At 44.1% G+C, this 21,762-nt stretch overlaps 1 protein-coding gene across 1 annotated transcript in view; it reads right to left on the bottom strand.

The window, feature by feature from the left end:
• Nucleotides 1–21,762, bottom strand: part of NAA35 (N-alpha-acetyltransferase 35, NatC auxiliary subunit) — an 82,999-nt gene that overhangs the window by 1,139 nt on the left and 60,098 nt on the right. The window contains exons 14-22 of the mRNA XM_002708297.5: nt 19,417–19,523; nt 13,642–13,708; nt 12,329–12,427; nt 11,657–11,835; nt 8,144–8,280; nt 7,240–7,307; nt 5,358–5,498; nt 4,844–4,966; nt 23–103 (exon numbers count right to left, since the gene is read on the bottom strand). Of these exons, the coding sequence (XP_002708343.1) occupies nt 23–103; nt 4,844–4,966; nt 5,358–5,498; nt 7,240–7,307; nt 8,144–8,280; nt 11,657–11,835; nt 12,329–12,427; nt 13,642–13,708; nt 19,417–19,523 (1,002 nt within the window). The remainder of the gene's footprint in view (nt 1–22; nt 104–4,843; nt 4,967–5,357; nt 5,499–7,239; nt 7,308–8,143; nt 8,281–11,656; nt 11,836–12,328; nt 12,428–13,641; nt 13,709–19,416; nt 19,524–21,762) is intronic.

The raw sequence follows: 21,762 nt of genomic DNA on the forward strand, positions 1-21,762 counted from the left end.
GTTTTTCCAACAGCATTCTTACCTTAGATTCTTTCTTGTGTCCTCCTGCCAATAACTTCATAACCACAAAGTTGGGTTTGGCAACCTTTAAAATTCTGTTGACCTAAAACAACATTATTAAGTTATCAAAACATAAGATTTATAATTGAGGGGCCAGTGTTGTGGTGTAGCAAGTTAAGCTGCAACCTGCAATGTCAGCATCCCATATGGGCAGCTGTTAAAAGTCTCAACTTCAAAGCCAGCTAACTGCTATGGCCTGGCAAATCAGAGGATGGCCCAAGGACTTCGGCCCCTGCCATCACGTGGGAGACCTGGAAGAAGCTCTTGGCTCCTGGCTTCGGATAGGCTCAGCCATTTGGAGAGTGAACCAGCAGATGGAAGCTCTTCCTAACTCTGCCTTTCAAGTAAGTAAATAAACCATTTTTAAAAAGTTCATAATTGGAGCCAGTGCTTTGGTACAGCGGGTTAAAGCCCCGGCCTGCAGCACCGGCATCCCACAGGGGCTCCAATTCAAGTCCTGGCTGCTCCACTTCCAATCCAGCTCTCTGCTGATGGCTGAGAGAGCAGTGGAAGATGGCCCAAGTACTTGGGCCCCTGCACCCACATGGGAGGACCTGGAAGAAGCTCCTGGCTCTGGATGGGCTCAGCTCCAGCTGTTGTGGCCATTTGGGGAGTGACCCAGCAGATGGAAGACTGTGCCCTCCCCCATCTCTACTTCTCTAATTCTTTCAAATAAATAAATCTTCAAAAAAATTCATAATGGAATTTTTTATACTATAGTTACAAATAGGAACTTTGCATATGAGAATATTGATATTTTTATTAAATAAAGGCAATTTAAAATTACAGACCACATATCATACATCCCTTAATAACATAGAACTCCATTTTAATTAACTCTGAAATCCTAACAGGGCCATTTCATCTTGTGTTCACGAAGACAAAGAACATTCAGTAGCAAAGCCCTGCAAAGGAAGCCCTGGACAGTGTTTGAAGCCTGGATGCTGGAGTTAGGCGACGGCCTAGCTATGAAACTTGGGGCTGGTTCTCCAGCCTTTTTCTCATACTCATCTTGACAACAGAGATGACAAGTCTCCCTAGCCTGTAAAGGCAATGCGGGAGGATCAGGCAAGTTAGAATACACTCAGGGAATGGAACTATGCCTGGCAGGTACTAAGTATTCTATGGGTGTTAAGTATTTATTTTTCCTTTGAAAGGCAGAGTTACAGAGAGCGAAGGGGGGAAGAGAGAGACAGATATCTTCCATCTGCTGGTTCACTTCCCAAATGGCTGCAAGGACCAGGGCTGGGCCAGACTGAAGTCAGGAGCTTCTTCTGGGTCTCCCACGTGGGTGCAGGGGCCCAAGCACTTGGGCCATCTTCTGTTGCTTTCCTAGACACATTAGTAGGGAGCTGGATTAGAAGTGAAGCAGTTGGGTTTCAAACCAATGCCTACAGGGATGCCTGCATCATGGGCAGCGGCTTTACCCACTGTAGCACAGCACCGGCCCCACTGTGAACTATTTCAGAGGGCCACTTGTTCAAAACACTCTGAACACAGGAATCACACAATAAAACAGAACACTGAATTTCTCTTACAGACTGACTCAATTAGAAGGAAAAGTTTCGGCTACTGCCTTACTGAACTCTTCCTGGAAACAGGTACCACAAGTGCAGGACTGACTGACCTGGCTCCAAAGCAGATACCTGTCTAGGACAGTTCCAGCTGGACGTGTAACAGGCTCCTCAAATGGAACACATCCGAACCTGAGCTCCTGCCTGCCCAGCCGCCTGTCCCTCTCCACTAATGAATCCACCCAGTTGTTCAAGACAAAAATCAGGAAGTCATCCTCAACCCTTCCTTTTCTCTCACATCCCACGTTTCATCTCTCAGTCAACCCAGATGATCTGACCTTACAATGCATGGAGAATGCAGTCACTTCTGATTGCTCCCACTGTCCCCACCACTCCTCCCCGGGTCACTTTGGCCTTCTCCCTGCCCCAGGACAGCATGGTGCCAGAGTGATCCTTGCAAACAGAAATCACATCTGCAAAATCCTCTGGCTCAAAACTCTCCAAGGATGGCTGTTTTATGCAGTGATTAAAATGCTGTTTAGGGGGCTGGCGCAGTGGCACGGTGGGTTAAACTGCCACCTACAATGCTGGCATCCCATATGGGTGGTGGATAGAATCCTGGCTGCTCCACCTCTGATCCAGCTCTCCGCTAATGTGCCTGGGAAAGCAGCGGGAGAGAGACCAAGTACTTGGGTCTCTGCACCTACATGGGAGACCTGGAAGAAGCTCCTGGCTCCGGCCTGGCCCAGCCCTCGCCGTTGCAGCCATCTGGGGGGTGAAGCAGTGGATAGGAACCCCATCCCCACCCTCTGCCTCTCCCTCTCTGTAACTCTGCCTTTCAAATATTTTTAAATTTAAAAAATCCTCTCCAAACAGCTTATGCCCTTGTTTGCTCCGCTGCAGTGACACCAGTCCCGATCTGCCCAGCACCTCCCTGCATGTGGACTCCTGAGCCCAGGAGGCCCCATCTGTGGGCAGCCACCTGGCTCGCCGCCTCGCCATTGTAGGATCTGCTCAAAGGCTGCCTCTCTCTCAACCCCTTACCTCCTGCGGCATTAGAGTCCCCGTGAGTCCCCATGCTCAGCCAGACTTTGTCTTCACAGAACTCTGGCCTTTTAAATAGTACATATTTATTTTTCTACTGTTTGTAAGCCATCATCTCCCCTTGCTCCCAAGAGGGCTGGGATTTCAGTGTGTTTATTTTGCGCTGGAGACACAGTGGGCACTCAATCTTTGTTAATAAATAAATGAATTTTCCATTAAATAAAATATGCCATCTATTATAGGGTCTTCAGATTTTATATCCCCCCCCCCCTTTTTTTTTTTTTTTTGGACAGGCAGAGTGGATAGAGAGAGACAGAGAGAAAAGTCTTCCTTTGCCATTGGTTCACCCCACAATGGCTGCCACGGCCGGTGCACTGTGCTGATCCAAAGCCAGGAGCCAGGTGCTTCTCCTGGTCTCCCATGCGGGTGCAGGGCCCAAGCACTTGGGCCATCCTCCACTGCACTCCTGGGCCACAGCAGAGAGCTGGCCTGGAAAAGGGGCAACCGGGACAGAATCCGGCACCCTGACTGGGACTAGAACCCAGTGTGCCAGCGCCGCAGGTGGAGGATTAGCCTAATGAGCCTTGGCGCCAGCCTAGATGTTATAATCTTAAGAGGGAGTCCCCTCCCAGGAAGCAAACACTGTTACTCATTTTCATCTAACTTTACAGAGATCTTTTTACACTTTTCCATCCTGAAGAACATCCTGCCACAGTATATAAGATCTTCCTTGTCCTTTTAATGACACACAGCATTCCACTGCTGATGAACACTGAAGTTTCTTCCTCATTTTCGCTATCAGAAATAAGTTTCTTCCTCATTTTCGCTATCAGAAATCCTGCTGCAAAACACTTTCTCACGTGTTAATCACTTCTCTCACCTCCTGTATGTGTGTATCTATAGGTCTAAGCATCAGTGCCTTTTTTTTTTCTTTGAACAAAGGCAGAGAGACACACATCTTCCATTTGCTGGTTCAGTGAATCCCAAATGCCTGCAATAGCTTACAGTGGACCAGGGCAAAACCAGCAGCTTGGAACTCAAATCAGGTCTCCCACGTGGGTGGCATGGACCCAGGTATTTGAGCCATCACCTGCTGCTTCCCACAGCGTGCACAGACAGGAAGCTGGAGTCTGCAGAAGACCCAGGACTTGGAACTCCGATACAAGATGGCAGCACCCTGACTGGTGTCGTGACCAGTGAGCACCACCACTGAATGGCCGCCCTACTATCTGTGATTTTTTTTTTTTTTTTTTTTTTTTTGACAGGCAGAGTGGACAGTGAGAGAGAGAGACAGAGAGAAAGGTCTTCCTTTTGCCGTTGGTTCACCCTCCAATGGCCGCCGCGGCCGGCGCGCTGCGGCCGGCGCACCGCGCTGATCCGATGGCAGGAGCCAGGAGCCAGGTGCTTTTCCTGGTCTCCCATGGGGTGCAGGGCCCAAGCACCTGGGCCATCCTCCACTGCACTCCCTGGCCACAGCAGAGGGCTGGCCTGGAAGAGGGGCAACCAGGACAGAATCCGGCGCCCCGACCGGGACTAGAACCCGGTGTGCCGGCGCCGCTAGGCGGAGGATTAGCCTAGTGAGCCGCGGCGCCGGCTACTATCTGTGATTTTTGATAGCTGTTGTCATACTACTACCCATCTGTGGAAGCTGTGCCAAGATACACTTTTCAAAATGGCGTATTCACACTATACGGAACAATTATTTACCAAATAGATGGTTTCAATAAAGTTAGGGATACAGCAAATTATTACAATAGCAAAAGCCTGAAACTTATTATTTTATTTAATTTCATTGCTGTCTCTCTCTCTCTCTCTCTGCCTTTCTGTAACTCTGCCATTCAAATAAATAAATCCTTAAAAAAAAAAAGACATAATAATTATGTTTTAATATAGTGAACTAGAGATTACAGCAACAATTTAAATGTTGACAAGTTTGAGCTAGGGATCAATCTCATTTCTATCCCTTATGCTTACTTTATGGTTCTGAGACATAATCTCTCTTTGCACTGATTTCTCAATTTACCCAAACCAGGTGTTTGTATTACCTTGTTGCTAAAATACTTTTATTCTCACAAGGTTACATTGGCAAAGTGATTTGAAATCACTGGGAGCGACATGACAAGCTGAGTTTGTTGATACTACAAACTTCATTTGTCTTTCTAACTTTTAATTCAGTAGTAAAGTAAGCATTTACTGCCAAGTTTTCCCTGTGAGTCCAGTCTCACCTCATGGTCCGGGTTTGGGATATTTTCCAATATCATTTTTGCCTGCTGAAAGTGCTTACTAGCTGCCACATACAGCTCAGGAGACTGAGGAGGAGGGCTATATTTGTTGAGGTCAGACATTTCCTAAAAAGAAGGGCAATTATTATTTAAGACATACTTAATAGAAAAGACTCTTAAAATAATTTTTCAATTATTATAGAATTCTGCAATGATTATCCATTCTTATACAGTGGAGCACTTGGCACATCTTCCTATTTTTTCACATGTAATAGTGAATTCTTGTCCTCATGTACTACTTACTATTCTGGTAACTTGAGCAAGTGTCAATGGGATGAGTACACCCAACAAAGTCAAAGAATTTTCACAATATTTAAAGCTGCTGTTTTTATCACCTAACCCACTAGCCCAAGAAGCCTAATTTGATTTTTTTTTTTTTCACAAAACTGCTAGTATGAACAGTAGGTCTCTAAGGCCTAAGACTCAAGATTTTACAATCATCACTAAGCAGGCTCACCTTGAACTGCAGGTAGTGCACTGGTGGCGGCGTCATCACACTGTTGAATGGAGCAAACCTGTGCTCGTACCGAACTTGTTCACTATCAAGCTCGAACTTAGGTTTGCGTACTTTGCCATCCATGTCAAATGCTACCATGGTCTGAAGGAAAAAAGGAAATGAGAAGAAAGATGACGTCAATGTGAGGAAGTGGTCATTTATACAGCTTTTATACATGGTTAGAACAACTCGAGGAGAGTACTAAGACGGTGTTGGACACCTGCCTTCCACCGGTGTGTGATCAGCTCCACTTCTGACTCCAGCTTCTTGCTTGTGCACACCCTGGGCAGCAGCAGGTCAAGGCTCAACTACTTGGGTCCCTGCCCCTTCCATGGGAGACTCAACAGATGGAGCTCTGAGCTCCTGGCTTAGCCGGGCCAAACCTCAGCTGTTGGTGGGCATTTGGCAAGTAAATCAACAGATGAAAGATCTCTCTGCCTCTTTCAAATAATAAGTAAAATTTATAAAGAACAATTCACAGCTCAGCAATCAGGAAGAGAAAAACTGGCTTTTTAGTATTCATTTTATGTACCATTTTTTATAGAAAGTTTCGAAGTTCCAATGTTCAATGAATTACTCTTCTCAGTGAAATTACATGCACATTACTCTTCCATGCCTCATGCTTTTACAATAGCACTGAAACCTTTAAAACAAAATATTTTTTAAAAAGATTTTATTTATTTGAGAGGTAGAGTTAGAGAGAGAAAGGTCTTCCATCCGCTGGTTCACTCCCCGAATGGCCTCAACAGCCAGAGCTGGGCTGATCTGAAGCCAAGAGCCAGGAGCTTCGTCCAGGTCTCCCATGTGGGTGCCATCCTCCACTGCTTTCCCAGACCATTGCAGAGAGCTGGATGGGAAGTGGAGCAAGTGGGACTAGAACCGGCACCCATGTGGGATGCTGGCACCGCAGGCGGAGGCTTTATCTGCCACACCACAGCAGCAGCTTCATTAGCTGTGTCTTCTAAGTGCATCAGACTTGTGGTCTTTCATTACCTCGGAGGGCCTGGCCCCTTGTGATGCACGCACCTCTCTCTGTGGAATGGCTGATTTATTAGAGGTTTTTTCCAAGAACCCTTGGATCAGATGTGGACTTGGCATTAGTAGGAGGTGGTGGTATCCAGCATTTCACTGGAAAATGAATCGTTTCTAGGTAGGGCCAGCCAGGCCTTGAACCAGCGTCCATATGGGATGCTGGCACCGCAAATGGAGGCTTAAGCCCAGTATGCCACAATACCAGTCTCCAAATAAAATATTTTTAAATAAAAATAGAACGGCCATAAGCATCTAGGTCTGTTTTCCACACAGAAGTCCATGTTCTTTTACATATTTTAATATGCTGCTTAAATAAATTCTTAAATTGTTAAGTGACAAAGAATTAGTAGTTCTCATTATCCCAGGAAAATGCCTGTTTTTGCTAAAGCTGTTCAATGTGAAGACTACCCCATTCCTAATATACTTCTAGAAAAACTCAAGCCTCTCTCTTTGAGGAAACCTTTCCTGCCCATCAATCAGAAGCAGTCTCTTCCTTTTGCTACTGCTTGTATCAATAGGATGTCAGCTGGCCTCCGTTGTAGCGAGGCATTGGGGACAAGGGGCACATCTGATCAGAACTGGCACCTACAATATTCTCAGAAGGCACCTGAGACACAGCAGGGGTTCAAATGTTTGTCCAGCAAATTCATGGAAAAACTAGTATTGAGGAAGGGTAATCTTCACGCAGCTGGGAAGTAAAACAAAAGTGAAATTTGAACCTAGAAAGAATCCCAGAAAAATGTTTACTTAAAATAGCTATAAAGAAACAATATACCATATGGCTAAAAGGGAGTCACATTCAACAACTCACTTTGAACATTCCAGCACACATGTTCTGATAGGCCTGGCTCATTGTGATCTCGCGGCTCAATGGGCGCACTGTAATTAGAAAGAGAAATCACCCAGACGTCTTCCCCTCTTCCTCTTGTACCACTGCTAGAGAGAATCTAATCAAATAATATTACAGTTTGTTTACTAAATGAAAATTTGTTTGCTTGCATAGGCTACATTTTCAGCCAAAAGCTACAAATAATAAAATACAACTGAAAACTTAAAACAATCATGCTTTCCAAATAGCTAATACCATAACATTCTAGTATGAAGTAATTTTAGGTTTTCTGAATTCATTACACAGAGATCTAAACTGTATACAGGAAACACATGAATAGACTGATTTAATGACCGAGCTGAAGCGCTCAACTGCTCAGGAAACACAAAGTCCTGTTCCTTACAGACGCACCTCCCCTCCCCAGTGGTGAGTGGGGCAATCCCTCCGAGACACTTCTCCTCCCCGCTGGTGCTCAGCTGCTGCCTCTAGCTGCTTGGCTCCCCTTGCTATGACAGCACAGCTCCAGAGCAGCCTCCCTGTGCACTCACTGTCAGGCTCCGTGGAAAGATCAAGGGCCCGATGTCTTGTCCTTAGCTATCTGCTGGTATACTCCATGCGGCTGCTGCTGCTTGATCTAACACCCACGGATACACGGAATGGCGAGGAGGAGAGAAAAGCAGGGAAAGGAACCCAAAGGGCTTGTATCACAGTACTGGGACTGAGTCCCTGCCTTATGATGTCTTTTAGAGGTGACAGCTGGGAACTAAAATACAATGACTTATTCACCCATCACAATTTACAAGTAGCTCGCCATCGAGTTCTTTGTGGAAATTAAAGCATACGCCAATGTTCTTAATCGCTAAAGTTTTAAAATAATCCACAGCACCTTTCTTTTTTTTCTTTGTTTTCTTACTGCTACGACCTTTCTGCTGCTCTTCCATTATTCTCTCCTCTGCCATCTGAGAGCCATCCGCGCGACTCAAGGTTGACATCAACCATGCATAGAGGAATTCAGAGAGATACCTTAAAGGATACAAAGTGTTAATGGTAGATGTCCAATGGGATAGCTTTATCAATGTATCTGTTAGTAATAGCAGACGTTTTAAAATGCCCTAAGTTTTAAAAAACGTTATCCAATTAGACAATACATTAGAACTTATGATATTCTTTTTATATTTTATAACTTCTCAAAAGAGTTCTTGGTAATTTATATAAATAATCAAAAAGAACAGCTGTTAAACTGTTTTTACTGTGTCAGGACACATTTCACCTGCCTATTAAGTAAATATCTCCTTTGCCTCCTAATCACTCAAGAAAATAAACACAGAAAAAGATAAGGCTATTGGTAATATTCAAAAACCACTCTTAAAAATCTAAAGCACTCAGGATTGTAATTTACTTGGGTTTACCTGACAAATGCAATGTGAAAAGGAATCTTGAACCAGATGTTAACTGTTCTAGAAGTTTAAGCTAACAAGTATAACATTCTTCTTAGCTGGAAAAGTAGTTCAAATCTAGAATATATAAACTTTACATCCCAGAGTTCAAGTCCTGCCTGCTCTGCTTCTGATCCAGCTCCCTGCTAATGTGCCTGGGAGGCAGCAAAAGGCAGTCCAAATATTTGGTCCCTGCTACACATGTGGGGTCCCTGGACAGTTCCAGGTGCCTGGCTTTGGTCTGGTCCAGTCCCAGTGGTGGAGGCCTTTTGGGGAACGAACCTGAAGACTGAAGATTGATCCCTCACACTCCCACTCTGCCTTTCAAATAAGTAAAATAAATCAAGCTATTAAAAAAAAGTATTACCAGATACAAATGATTTTCTCCTTATCATACTATAAAATTTGAGGGTCTGTAAACTATACCTTATCTCAACAAAGAGTTTCTATAAAGGATTAAAGGTGCCTCTACCTTCTGATTATCTAATCCAGGGACAGATGAGACAAGGGTAGCTGACAGGATTCAAGCCTTTCCTTTCAAATAGGTACTCAATGAGCTTTCATTAAGTGCTTTATAAAAATTAACACACATAACATACATAAGGAAAGTCAGAGTGCTGATGTTCTCTATTAGTAGTTCTTTTGAAAGAAAATTCATTTTTTGAAGACAGAAAAGACAAAGATGGACAGAGATCTTCTATCCCCTGGTGCAGAATACCTGGGGCTGAGCCAAGCCAAAACCAGGAGCCCAGAACTCAGTGCGGGTGGCAGAGACCTAACTACTTGAGCCTCCCCTGCTGGCTCCCAAGGTGTGCATCAGCAGGAAGGTGGCTCGAGAGCGATGATGGGGCTTGAAGGCAGGCATTCCAGTACGGGATGCGGGCATCTTAACCACTATGCCAAACACCCAGCTCTACACCCAGTCCTTCTTTCTTAAGTTACCATTACTAGGCCAACAATCTAAGAACTAGTTAGAAATGCAAACAACTGAGTCTTACCCTAGAACTTATAAACCAGGCTAGGAAATGAGCCCTGCAATTTGTGTATTAATCTGCTTTCTGAGTGATTATGATACACATTAAAGTTTTCTTTTTTTTTCTTTTTTTTTTTTTTTGACAGGCAGAGTTAGAGAGTGAGAGAGACAGAGAGAAAGGTCTTCCTTTTTCCATTGGTTCACGCCCCAAGTGGCCGCTATGGCTGGCACATTGCGGCTGGCATGCTGTGCTGATCTGAAGCCAGGAGCTTCTCCTGGTCTCCCATGCGGGTGCAGGGCCCAAGGACTGGGCCATCCTCCACTGCCTTCCTGGGCCACAGCAGAGAGCTGGACTGGAAGAGGAGCAACCGGGACAGAATCTGGCACCCCGACCAGGACTAGAACCCGGGGTGCCAGCGCCGCAGGCAGAGGATTAGCCTATTGAGCCACAGCGCCAGCCTGATACACATTAAAGTTCAAGAGGCACTGTTTCTGGGGTGATCCTTTGGTCAAGGGGTTCCAACAATGGTTGGGATGACTGCATCCCACGCTGGAGTGCCTGGTTTTGAGTCCTGGCTCTGCGTCTGATGCGAGCTTCTTCCTCATGCACACCCTGGTGACACGGGGGGACAAGTCATTAGGTCCCTGCCACCCCGTTGGGAGACCTCAACTGAGTTCTCAGCTCCTAGCTTCGGTCGCTGTGGGTATTTGGAGAGTGAACTGGCAGACAGGAGTTTTTATCTGTTCCTCTCTCAAATAATTTTTTAAAAAACAAAAAAGGGTTGCTGTTTCTACTGTTCATTTTCAAAGAGTCCACATGCTTCAGTGATCACAGGAATAACAAAACAATTTTTCTAGGAAAATGCATAAACTCACTCTGTAATATCGAAACCAAAGAGCGGTTCAAAACTAACAATTTCATCATCTGTTAAGAGCTTTCAGTGCTCATGATAACAAAACTATGTCAACAGCATGGAAGAGAATTACTTTCCTTCCTCAGAGCAGTGACTCCAGAAAATATACAATATCTTCATTACTAAATTAAATAAATTTTAAAATGAGTTCAAAAGACTAATTCCATTAAAGTCTAATGGACTAATAAGTTCATGTGTTTGTGATGGGCAACACAGGTCACATTTATTTAAAATTATCTCCATTCTACACTAACAAAAGACTCAATATGACTTCTTAAATTTTGAATATTCTTATTCTCTTTTTATGACAGCTTTTCTGTGTATAAATATTCTCAAATATCCTCTGAGAAGGTCCTTTTGTCTGAAATAGTTAAGCCCTCAGGGATCATCTTAGCTAGGATTTTTTCTCAGAAGAGCTGATCTTCATTTGCATTTTAACTCCATCAAGTTCATTCTCAACCAGTACCTAGCGCCACTGAAGTTATGACAAAAATGTATTCATTTTTCTCCGTAAGTGCAAATAGAAGATCTTTAATTAACCCATTTAGTTTGGAATCACTTTTATTTACATAAATAGTCAAATGGTTGTAAAAATATATTCATACAATGCTATAGCACTTAAAAGATGTTTGGGAAGATTTAGCTCCAATTTTCATTATTTTTCCAAGTGCCCCACAGCTAAACTTAAAATACGTTCAACAGGGGCCGGCGCTGTAGCACAGTGGGTTAACGCCCTGGCCTGAAGCGCCAGCATCCCATATGGGCACCAGTTCGAGACCTGGCTGTTCCACCTCCTGTCCAGCTCTCTGCTATGGCCTAGGAAAGCAGTACATACAGCCCAAGTCCTTGGGCCCCTGCGCCCATGTGGGGTACCTGGAAGAAGCTCCTGGCTCCTGGCTTTGGATTGGCGCAGCTCTGGCCATTGCAGCCAACTGGGGAGTAAACCATGGGATGGAAGACCTCTCTCTCTCTCTGCCTCACCTCTCAAAAAAAAAGTTACACTCTGAATTCTATGTGTTTGTCAAGCTCTAATGTGCTTCAGGGACTACGAATTCTCACTCTAACTACTGTCTCACCAATATATGTAGTAGTACTCGTGCATGCTGTAGAGCTCCAATTCAAAGCCGCTTAGAAGATACTGTATCATAATTCGAAGATTATGGTAGAGGACCCAGGTCCCTAAACAGGCCAAGTGTTGCCTCTGGGGCTCCTGTTTCAACAGCATGGTGTGAAGCGCAGCGTCCACCTTCTCCGCCTGTCAAATCAAATGGCATCAATAAACTTTAAAAAGAGTTGAAAATAGCATATGAACAGAAAATTTAAATTTTGCCACCCAAAGACGTTTATACTTTTAAATGCATTTGTGGTTAGGTCTACGTCCAAGTTCTGATTTCACAATGGTTAGTATTCACCTAAACATTCCTGAAGCTAACTGACTTCAGGCTTTTACTTACATTATCAATAGATATGACCTTCTTATTACAATGTGAACTTGGGTATAAAATTACAGTTCTATACATAGTTTTCATTTGTCCTGATTACAAAAAATGTAGCTTAAGACATTCATCAGTTCAAATTATTTAGCTCTTTTGTAAACTTCCTGTGTTACACATAACTATTATATTTTATGTGAGAAGAAACTCATCATATTGAAAAGTCAACCAGTTAAAGTACTTCTCAAAATTGCTTTAAAAAATCTAGACAAAGTGAATGAATGATTTGAGAAGGGAAAGGAACTTGGTTCTCACCTCATCCTGTAAGGTAGCAAACTCCTCAAGAATATGACCCAGCTTATCTCTCTGCCGAGCCCTGTTATGTCCGTGGATCTGAATAAGACTACAGAACGGCTATAAAACAGATAAAATGTTAACCCTCAATATGATATTTTCTGATAAAAAAACTTAAAATTCCAAATTCTCAAAACCCAGTTCAGAGGGAAAACACTGTGTATGTAAGAATTATGCCTATGAATACATTTTTACGTAGGTATTTGTTTTTCAGGAACTCAATACTAGAATTTATCACTAACTAGAAAAGAGTAACTGTGAAACTGGTTTTATATGGCAAAAGCATCTTCCTTCAACCTTCATGTGTCTTCCTGAATGTTCTAGTGGAGAGTTTCCTTTCTGCTTATTTAAGTCAAAAGTGCAGTGCTCAAGGCCGGCATCTCTGTGCTACTTTAAACATACCAGAATGCTTAATAATTATACAGTTGAGCCATGGCTAACACCTGTAAACTCTCAGGCTCTCTATCCACTGTATTTTCACAGGAAATTTTGTATCATTTCACTAATGAAACAACAGACATGGATGGTAGGCTGATGTGATTTAACAAGTATGAATGACAAGCTTCTTGAAGTGTTGTTTTCTGCTTGTATACTTTGAGAAATATCATACTATTTTATTAGTAATGCCCCTATAAATAAAGACAAGCACTTCACTCTTTAAAGAGTGGGAAATTTATAGAAAAGTGAAGTAGTATGATTGATGAGACAATATTAGCCATAAAAATGGAATCAGGTCTTCTATTGATTCTTCTTTCACCATATCATGCTGCCTTCCCAAATATATTTAAAAACTAGGATGAGGTCCCAAATCACCTGGTTGAATTCTCTGAGAAAAGATAATGAAGTGACAAACTATCATTTATTTCATTCACTACAAGATTTGTCATTTTCTCAATTACATGAGACTTGAAACAAGCCTGATTTCATCTAAACGAATCCTTTTATTATGATCTTAAGGTAGCCCAAAGATAAGCATATAAAGATGTGATAAATATACACTCAAAGGAAACACCACTGTTTCCCCTGTTGGGGGCCACAACTTCCCATTTCTGGGGTAATCATGACTGCAACAAAAGGCCATCCAAGGCCGCCGCCTCTGTATCTAACACCAGGACTCAAGGGCTCAGGGGAGATAGTCATTTTTAATGTAGTCAGTGATGGTGAATAAGAAATTATTAGATTTTTTTTTAAAAAAAAAAAAGCTCCAGTTAATGATACTGAAAAAATCATGCCCACAAAGTACCTATCACAACAATCCAAACTGTAGGTCTTACCCGAACACAGTGAGTAACAAAAGAGTCAATACAGTCCTTAGCCTGGTGGTTATTATATAGGCAGCACCTGTAAGATAAAATTCACACAAAATTAAACTCAAACTACCTGGGTTAGATAAAAGCAGCAGTGATTATCATAGATGCTATCAAGAGAGAGAGAAGGTAGAAAAGGCAAAAATGGAACAAAATACGTTACTAAGTTGAAGTACGCTAGTATTAAATTAAGGAATATTTCACTATTTCTGTGTTGTTCACACCATAAATGTGTGATATTTCTAATTCTGTTAGCTATATACTTGGACAACTAGAGTTGCAGCCAATGAGATCAAAGGACAAGTGCAAAGCCCTACTCCAACACCATGGATTTTCCTACAATGACGTCCACATGGATTGTGTGCATAAAGTAATTCAAAGGAAATACCATACATAATTCTAATTTTCCAAGGTGGATTTCCACTTCCAACCACTGTCTGAATTGTTCCTCAGACACCACATCATCTCACCTCACAAGTGGTCTCATGGCAGTGCTTCCTCCCTGAGTAACAGCATCACCTGTGTGTTGTTGTTGTTGTTGTTGTTTTTTGTGGGGAGCAACTCTGGACTAGACTAAGTTACTGGAATTAAGACTTATTCTATGCATCTGCTCTCCCACAATATGGCGCTGGGAGAGGAGGAAACAGCTTCTATGCAGCTGCCTCCAGTTCAACCAATAAACTGTAGGACCTGCTCCTGATTGGAGGAGAGCAGCGTACTCGGCGTGTGGGTAGCAGAGTTGGGATTGGTGGAAGAGGACTATAAAGGAGGAGACACACAACATGCACCAGGAACATCTATCTGAAGGAACACCTGAGCAGCCCCCGAGAGAGCCGGCCGGCGGTGTGCCGCTCCCCCGCGGAAGTGGGGAAAGTGGCTAGGGGGAACCGCCCTTCCACGGAGGTGGAAGGGACGGTAGCCAACCCGGGAAGAACCAGCAGCAAACCCGGGGAGGGCCGAGCAGACGAAAGAACAACACAGGGTCCTGTGTCGTTCCTCCACGAAGACGGGGAGCGACAGTTTTTTAACATTTTTATTTAATTGAAAGGCAGAGTGACAGAGACAGAAGGATAGACACAGACCAGAGATTATCTTCCATCAGCTGGTTCACTCCCTAAACACCTCCAACAGCCAGGCAGGGCTGGGCCAGGCCAAAGTTAGGGGCCAAAAACTCTATTTGGGTCTCTGACTCAGGTGGCCAAGAACCACGTACCTGGGCCACCATCTGCTGCCTCCTAGGCACTTAAGCAAGAAGCTGGATGAGAGGAGCAGAGTAGCTGGACTTATGGGATGTAGGCATCTCAAGAGGAGGCTTACCCCGTGGTGCCAACACCCACCCAAGCATCAGTTCTTGATTAACAGAGCAAGTCTTTCTGGCCCTGCAGGAGCTACAAGAACAGAACAGATGGGGAAATTTTTTTCCCCTGTTGTGGGAGATCAGTTGTTTTAACACCCAAGATGGGAAAAAGCAGAGGCTTGCTTCTGCTGCCTTGATAGGAGCTGACAGCTTACTACTGTGTTTGCCACAGTGGAGCAATCTGACAAGCACCTCAAATGTTAACAGCCATGATCATTCAACAGGAACAGAGCAGCTAGTACCAGGAGGAAGAAAAAGCAGAACATCTGGAACAGGCGGTCGGTGAAATAGCACTGGAAGTTTATGACATCTTTAACCAAAGCAAATTATGTAAGCAAACTAACAGAGCACTTAAAAAGAAGAAAAAAGACTTTTTGGATCAAAAAATGATTTTCAAACTTAAAAATTCAATAGGTTAAATAAAGGTGTTGATTTCAAAATCAAGAGGAAGACTTTCTCCTGATACACCAACAATAACAAGGCGATGCTATAAGGAATACGCAGAGGTCATCTAGAGAAGCTAGTCTGAAAGGAGCTCTACAGAAAACAGCTGCCGGTGAAGTGAGAGCTACGTGACAGGGGAACAGACTGGGATTGATGCATTGAGACTTTAATGACAAATCTCACAGGAACATTCTGATGAAACTCAACTCCTAAAATAAAAACTCCACAAAGCTCCAGCAGAGTTTCAAATCCCAAACAGAAAATAACGAGCATCAGATCTGCTACCGATTAACACCGGAGTTTTCAAAACAGTGGAAAGGGTAGGGGCATTCGGTGCAGATGCTCCGCAGGACTCCTGCATCCCAAACTGGAGTGCTGGGATTGAGCCCCAGCCCTCCTGCTTTCAATTCAGCATCCTGCTTATGCGCACTCTGCGAGGCAGCAAGTGTTTGAGTGACCGTCAGCCATGGGGGAGACCCAGACTCTGGCTGTCCAGCCTGGCTATTATGGGCACTGGGGAGTGGGCCAGGGATCGAAGACTGATCTCTCTGCCTTTCAAATACAGCAAATATAAACAAATAGATCAATAAAACAAACAGGAACAACAGCTACAGGCTGCCAATGAACTCTGCCACACATGTCCATTCTCCTTGTTTGCGGTGGTTACGTGCTAAAGCTGCTAAGGACACTGAATTAGTGTCCACTGCTCTCAGAGGAAACACAGGGTCAGGTTCCTACAAGCCTCTGGTAACAACATTTTCATGAAACTAATTAATAACCCTGTTTGACAAGTATTTCTGTTTACAGACAACTTTTAGTATGTGAGGGTACTTTTTAAAAGTCTGTAGAAAAAGAATTAAAAGTTTACTTTGATGGACTTTCAATATTCATATTTTTAAAAAATTACTAATAAAAGCTTTTTTCCATAAGTTTTTAGAAGTACCCTATTGTTGATCTATTAACACCAAACTCAAGACCTGACAGCACTGTTAACACAGGAGCATTTTCTCCATAAGGCACACGGTAGACTTCCTTAGAGTCCAGATGACAAGTCACATGTCTGTGCAAGTGCGTGCACACACATACCACACAGACATGAAACCCAAGGCATGACATGAAGGTGTCTGCAATGTGAAGGCTCAAAACAAGAAGACGGAGTTGGCCTGCTGGACCTCAGCATCTGCTGCTCCGTGAGTCTCTTTTCTGGGCATGTCTGCGAGAGCGCAGATAGAGGACTGATTTGGACGTTATACAATCTGAGAATACTAAGGACTGACTACATTCAAATCTAAATGGATAACAAGAGTGACGATTTATCATCCAAATGCTAAAGGAGAACTTCAATTAAAAAAAAAAAAAGGTGGACTAAGAGGATTAAGGCCAATTAAAGGATTCAGACGCTATTTCACATTCATCAGACTGTCAAGCCAGCATCAATGATCAGCAATGCAAGGAGAATTGAGTAAATCTGGCGGTCTGGTATTGTTCCAAGTTATTGTGTGTGTACATATATACATATAAGTACACCTAATTATTTTTCAGAATTAGATCTAAAACGAGAGAAATAGTAATTCAGTCTATTAAATAAACATCTATATTAGCTGTTTATCTATTTAAATACAATTGAATAAACACTGAACTTTGCCTTCTAAGAGGCAAAACTGTATTTTTTTCTTATATGCACATTCTAACCCGACGCCCTGACGTTCAGGAGTCTCAATGCTAACTGGGGGATCAGGAAAGGAGAAGCGGCTCACACAGCAGGCAGGAAGAGAACTGTTACGAGGGTGGCAGGGGTGCGGCTTTTGAACTGGGCAGCCAGGGTACCCTCAGTGAGGTGGAGAGGGAGTCATCCCTGGAGACACAGAGGGAAATGTTCCCCAGCCTCCACCCGAGCACGCAGAGAGCACCAGTGCTTTCCAAGCGAAGGAAATGAGGGTGAGAACAGTAAGATGAGCTCGGAGCAAGGGCAGGACAAAGATCAGACCAGAGTGTAGAAAGCCTCACAGACTCAATTTTCAGGATTTTGGTTTTTATTGTGAATGAAACCAGGAAACGTAACCACCACTTGAGGAAGCCTGCCCATTTATACCTTCCCAGGGCAGTCCGCCCCGACAGGAGTGTGAGCTGAATTCTCAGCCGAGGACAGCTCTGAGGGCGCCGCAGTTTACAGAGTTCCCCTGCTGCCTGTGGAACTCACCTTCTCATCCTCCCTCCTTTTCACCGCTCACCCACAACTCTGCTGTGGTCTCTTGGAACACTTTCTAAATTACACTGACACGAACCTAGGTCTCAGGTCTGCTTCTAGGGAACCAAATCTAAGACAGGAAGCTACCAGAGAGTTTTACAAGATATGGGGCAAGATTCATTCAACACACTGCTGGTGAGAACTTTGAACTGCTTACTGTCATCATAATACACTTCACGATCCCACATCTTCACACACACGCTGGTTTCTTTGCTAAGAAATTACGACACGGGGTGGGCAGTGTGGTGTAGTGGGGAGTGAAGCTGCCACTTGGACTGGCAGCCATACCACCCATATTGGAATGCCTGGGATCCAGTCCTGCCTGCACTTTTTTTTTTTTACTTATTTGACAGGTAGAGTTAGTCAGTGAGTGAGTGAGTGAGTGAGTGTGAGAGTGAGTGTGAGTGTGAGAGTGAGAGTGAGAGAGAGAGAGAGAGAGAGAGAGAGAGAAAGGTCTTCCTTCCATTGGTTCACCCTCCCAAATGGCCGCTACGGCTGGTGTGCTGTGCTGATCCGAAGCCAGGAGCCAGGTGCTTCCTGGGCCACAGCAGAGAGCTGGACTGGAAGAGGAGCAACCGGGACCAGAACCCAGTGCCCATATGGGATGCCGGCACCGCAGGCGGAGGATTAGCCAAGTGAGCCATGGCGCTGGCCCCCTGCCTGCACTTCTGATCAGTTTCCTGCTAATGCTCCTGGAAGGCAGCAAGTGATGGCCCGACTAGATGGGTCCCTACCACCCAAGGCGGGGACCCTGATGGAGTTCTTGGCCCCTGGCTTTGGCCTGACCCAGCCTTGGCCACTGCAGTCATTTGGGGAGTGAATAACCACCAGATGAAGACCTGTGTGTCTTTGTTACTCTACCTTTCATGTAAATAAAACTTGAAACAAGAGAGACTGACTTCCTCCCTCCCTACTGAAAAAGCTCTCCTTTTTCCAGATGCCAGCTCCTATGATGACTCCCGCACACAATCCTTCCCAGCCTCTGCTGACAGCAGGCTTTCGAGGCAGTGCCTCTACCACAGCATAGTTCAAGGATCAGGCATCTGCATTTTTTTATTTTTATCTACGATCAGTTCAGAAGAGAGATCTTTCTTTGTACTTACTTTCCAAAAGTATCTAACAACGCTTTGCATAAAGTAAAAACTTCAAAGGCAACCTGATGAATTTCTGGTAACCCCTGTGAATTTTCCATCTTAAAACAGACCTAATAGGGGCTGGCACTGTGGGGTAGTGGGCTAAGTCTCCACCTGTGGCACCAGCATCCTACAGGTGCCAGTTCAAGTCCCGGCTGCTCCTGTTCTGATCCAGCTCTCTGCTATGGCCTGGGAAAGCATGGAAGATGGCCCAAGTGCTTGGGCCCCTACACCTGTCTGGGAGACTGGGAGGAAGCTTTGGGCTTTGGATTGGCTCAGCTCCAGCCATTGCAGCCATCTGGGGAATGAACCAGAGGATGGAAGACCTCTCTCTCCCAAACTCTCTCAAATAAATAAAACCTTAAAACTAAAAGACCCCAACATCAACCTCACAAAAAACTTTTATCTAAGTGATATGTGGCAAAGATTAATGAACACAACTGAATTATTTTAGGAGCCTTTATCCCAAACAATACTTATTCTTAGGCTATAAAGGAAGAGTACGGAGAAGCTGGGCTCTTAAAAAACACATATACTATCACACGTCTTGGAATACTTACTTAGGGGAAAGCACCGGAGGACTGACAAAAGACCGAAGTGCATCTTTCACCATGTCTTGCATGAGATGAGTTCCAAAGACCTTTTTGTTATCCACCAGGAAAGTGGTCTTAAAACAAATATTACATATTAGTAATACTGTCACACATTTAGTTGTCATGACTGTGACGTGAGCATATTTCTTACATCATAAAAAATACAAGATGAAAAGTTGGCAGAGAGTTTTCATAAATCACTGCCTTCACAAGAGGGATAATCCTGATTGAGGTGTAAAGATGAACTGTGATGAAGGAGAAGAAAAACGTATAGAGGGGTAGGTAGGTGTCTGGCCCCTGCTTGGGACACACTAACATCCCCTATCAGAGTAGCTGGGTTTGGATTCCAGCTCCAGTTCCAATTCCAGCTTCCTGCTAATGTACACCATGGAAGACAGCAGGTGATAGCTCAAATCCTGAAGTCCCCACCACCCACGTAGGAGATTCAAACTGAGTTCCAACATTCTGGCCTCAGCCTGTCCCATCCCAGTTGTTTATGAGCACTTGTGAAGTGAATTGGCAGATGAAAAGATTTTTGTCTCAGTCTTGTTTAAAAAAAAATGAAAACCAGCAAAAATGTATAAAGATGGCTCAATAGTACACTGTACTTCTAGAGATGAAAAATGTATAGAATACTGAATTGAAGTAGTCAAAATGAACTGCCTAGTCTCAATGTTAAATGAGCTAATATATAAGAAAGGTTTGCGTGAAACATGAAATATTAAATGACTATAAATACTAGTTATCTCTCTAAAAATGCTTTGTAATAAATTTCTGAAAATGGGAAACTACCAATAAGCAGTTTTCATTTAAATAACTTGCACTTAAATTCCTACCTGTAACAATGCTTAATTAATGTTTAATTAAGACCTTACTCAATTTCCTAATATTCAGCTTTTAAATTTCATTTTTGATTCTGAGAAATGCTTAGCTGCTTAACCAGTACCACAATCAAGAACAACTGCATGCCGGTGCCGTGGTTCACTAGGCTAATCCTCTGCCTTGCGGCACCAGCACACCGGATTCTGTCCCGGTTGCCCCTCTTCCAGGCCAGCTCTCTGCTGTGGCCTGGGAGTACAGTGGAGGATGGCCCAAGTCCTTGGGCCCTGCACCCCATGGGAGACCAGGAGAAGTACCTGGCTCCTGCCATCCGATCAGTGCAGTGTGCTGGCTGCAGCATGCCAGCCACGGCGGCCACTGGAGGGTGAACCAACAGCAAAGACCTTTCTCTCTGTCTGTCTCTCTCACTGTCCACTCTGCCTGTCAAAAAAAAGAACTGCATCACCCCAAAAACACTCCCTCATGGTAACGTTTTGTACCCAAGCACTGCCCATACTCCAAACCCTGATTCCCAACTCTTAACATGTTTAGAATGCCATTAAAAACGAAATCACAATCCTTTCGAGTCAGGCTTATTTTCCCAACATAACATGCAGATTAAGCTGCCCCCCCCCCCAATAAAGATTTATTTTATCTATTTGAAAAGCAGAGTTAAAGAGAGACAGAGGGCAAAACAAAGATCTTCCATCTGCTGGTTCACTCCCCAAATGGTTGCTATGGCCTGTTCTGGGCCAGACTGAAGGCAAAAGCCAGGAGCTTCATCCAGGACTCCCATGTGGATGCAGGGGCCCAAGTACTCAGGCTGTATTTTGTTGCTTTCCCAGGCACATTAGCAGGGAGCTGCATAGGAAGTGGAACAGCTGGGACTCTAGGTGCCTATATGGGATGTGGGGCTGCTGGGATTCCAACAGGTGCCCATTTGGGATGCCTCCAATGCAGGTGGTGGCTTAACTCTTTTTACGCCGTAACACCAGCTCCTCCGTGTACACTCTTGAGTGTATCAGCACTTCCTTCTTTCTTTAGTTCTACTGTGGCTATGTACCTACCACACAGGCTCTTTACCAGCTCAGCAACATCTGTGTTGCCTCAGTTTTTGGTGAGGCCCTAACACTTGCATACAGGTTTCTGGGAAAACGACAGACTTTACTTTTTCTGGGCTGGCTTTGTGACCCAGGTTAAGCCAGTGCTTGCAATGCTGGCAGCCCATAGAGTGCAAGTTCAAATATCAGCTACTTTCCACTTCTGATCCAGCTCCCTGCAAACGCACCTGGGAAGGCATTAGAAGATGGCCCAAGTGCTTGGTTCCCTGCCACCCATATGGGAGACATGGACAGAGCTTCTGGCTCCTGGCTTTGGCTACAGCCATTTGGAGTGAACCAGTGGTTCAAATGCTGCTCTGTCACTTTGCTTTTCAAATAAATAAATAAAATCCTAAGAAAACCTTTTACTTCTCTTAGGTAATCAACCAGGATT

This window comes from Oryctolagus cuniculus, chromosome 1 (genome assembly GCF_964237555.1).
Source record: "Oryctolagus cuniculus chromosome 1, mOryCun1.1, whole genome shotgun sequence".
Taxonomy (NCBI): Eukaryota; Metazoa; Chordata; class Mammalia; order Lagomorpha; family Leporidae; genus Oryctolagus; species Oryctolagus cuniculus.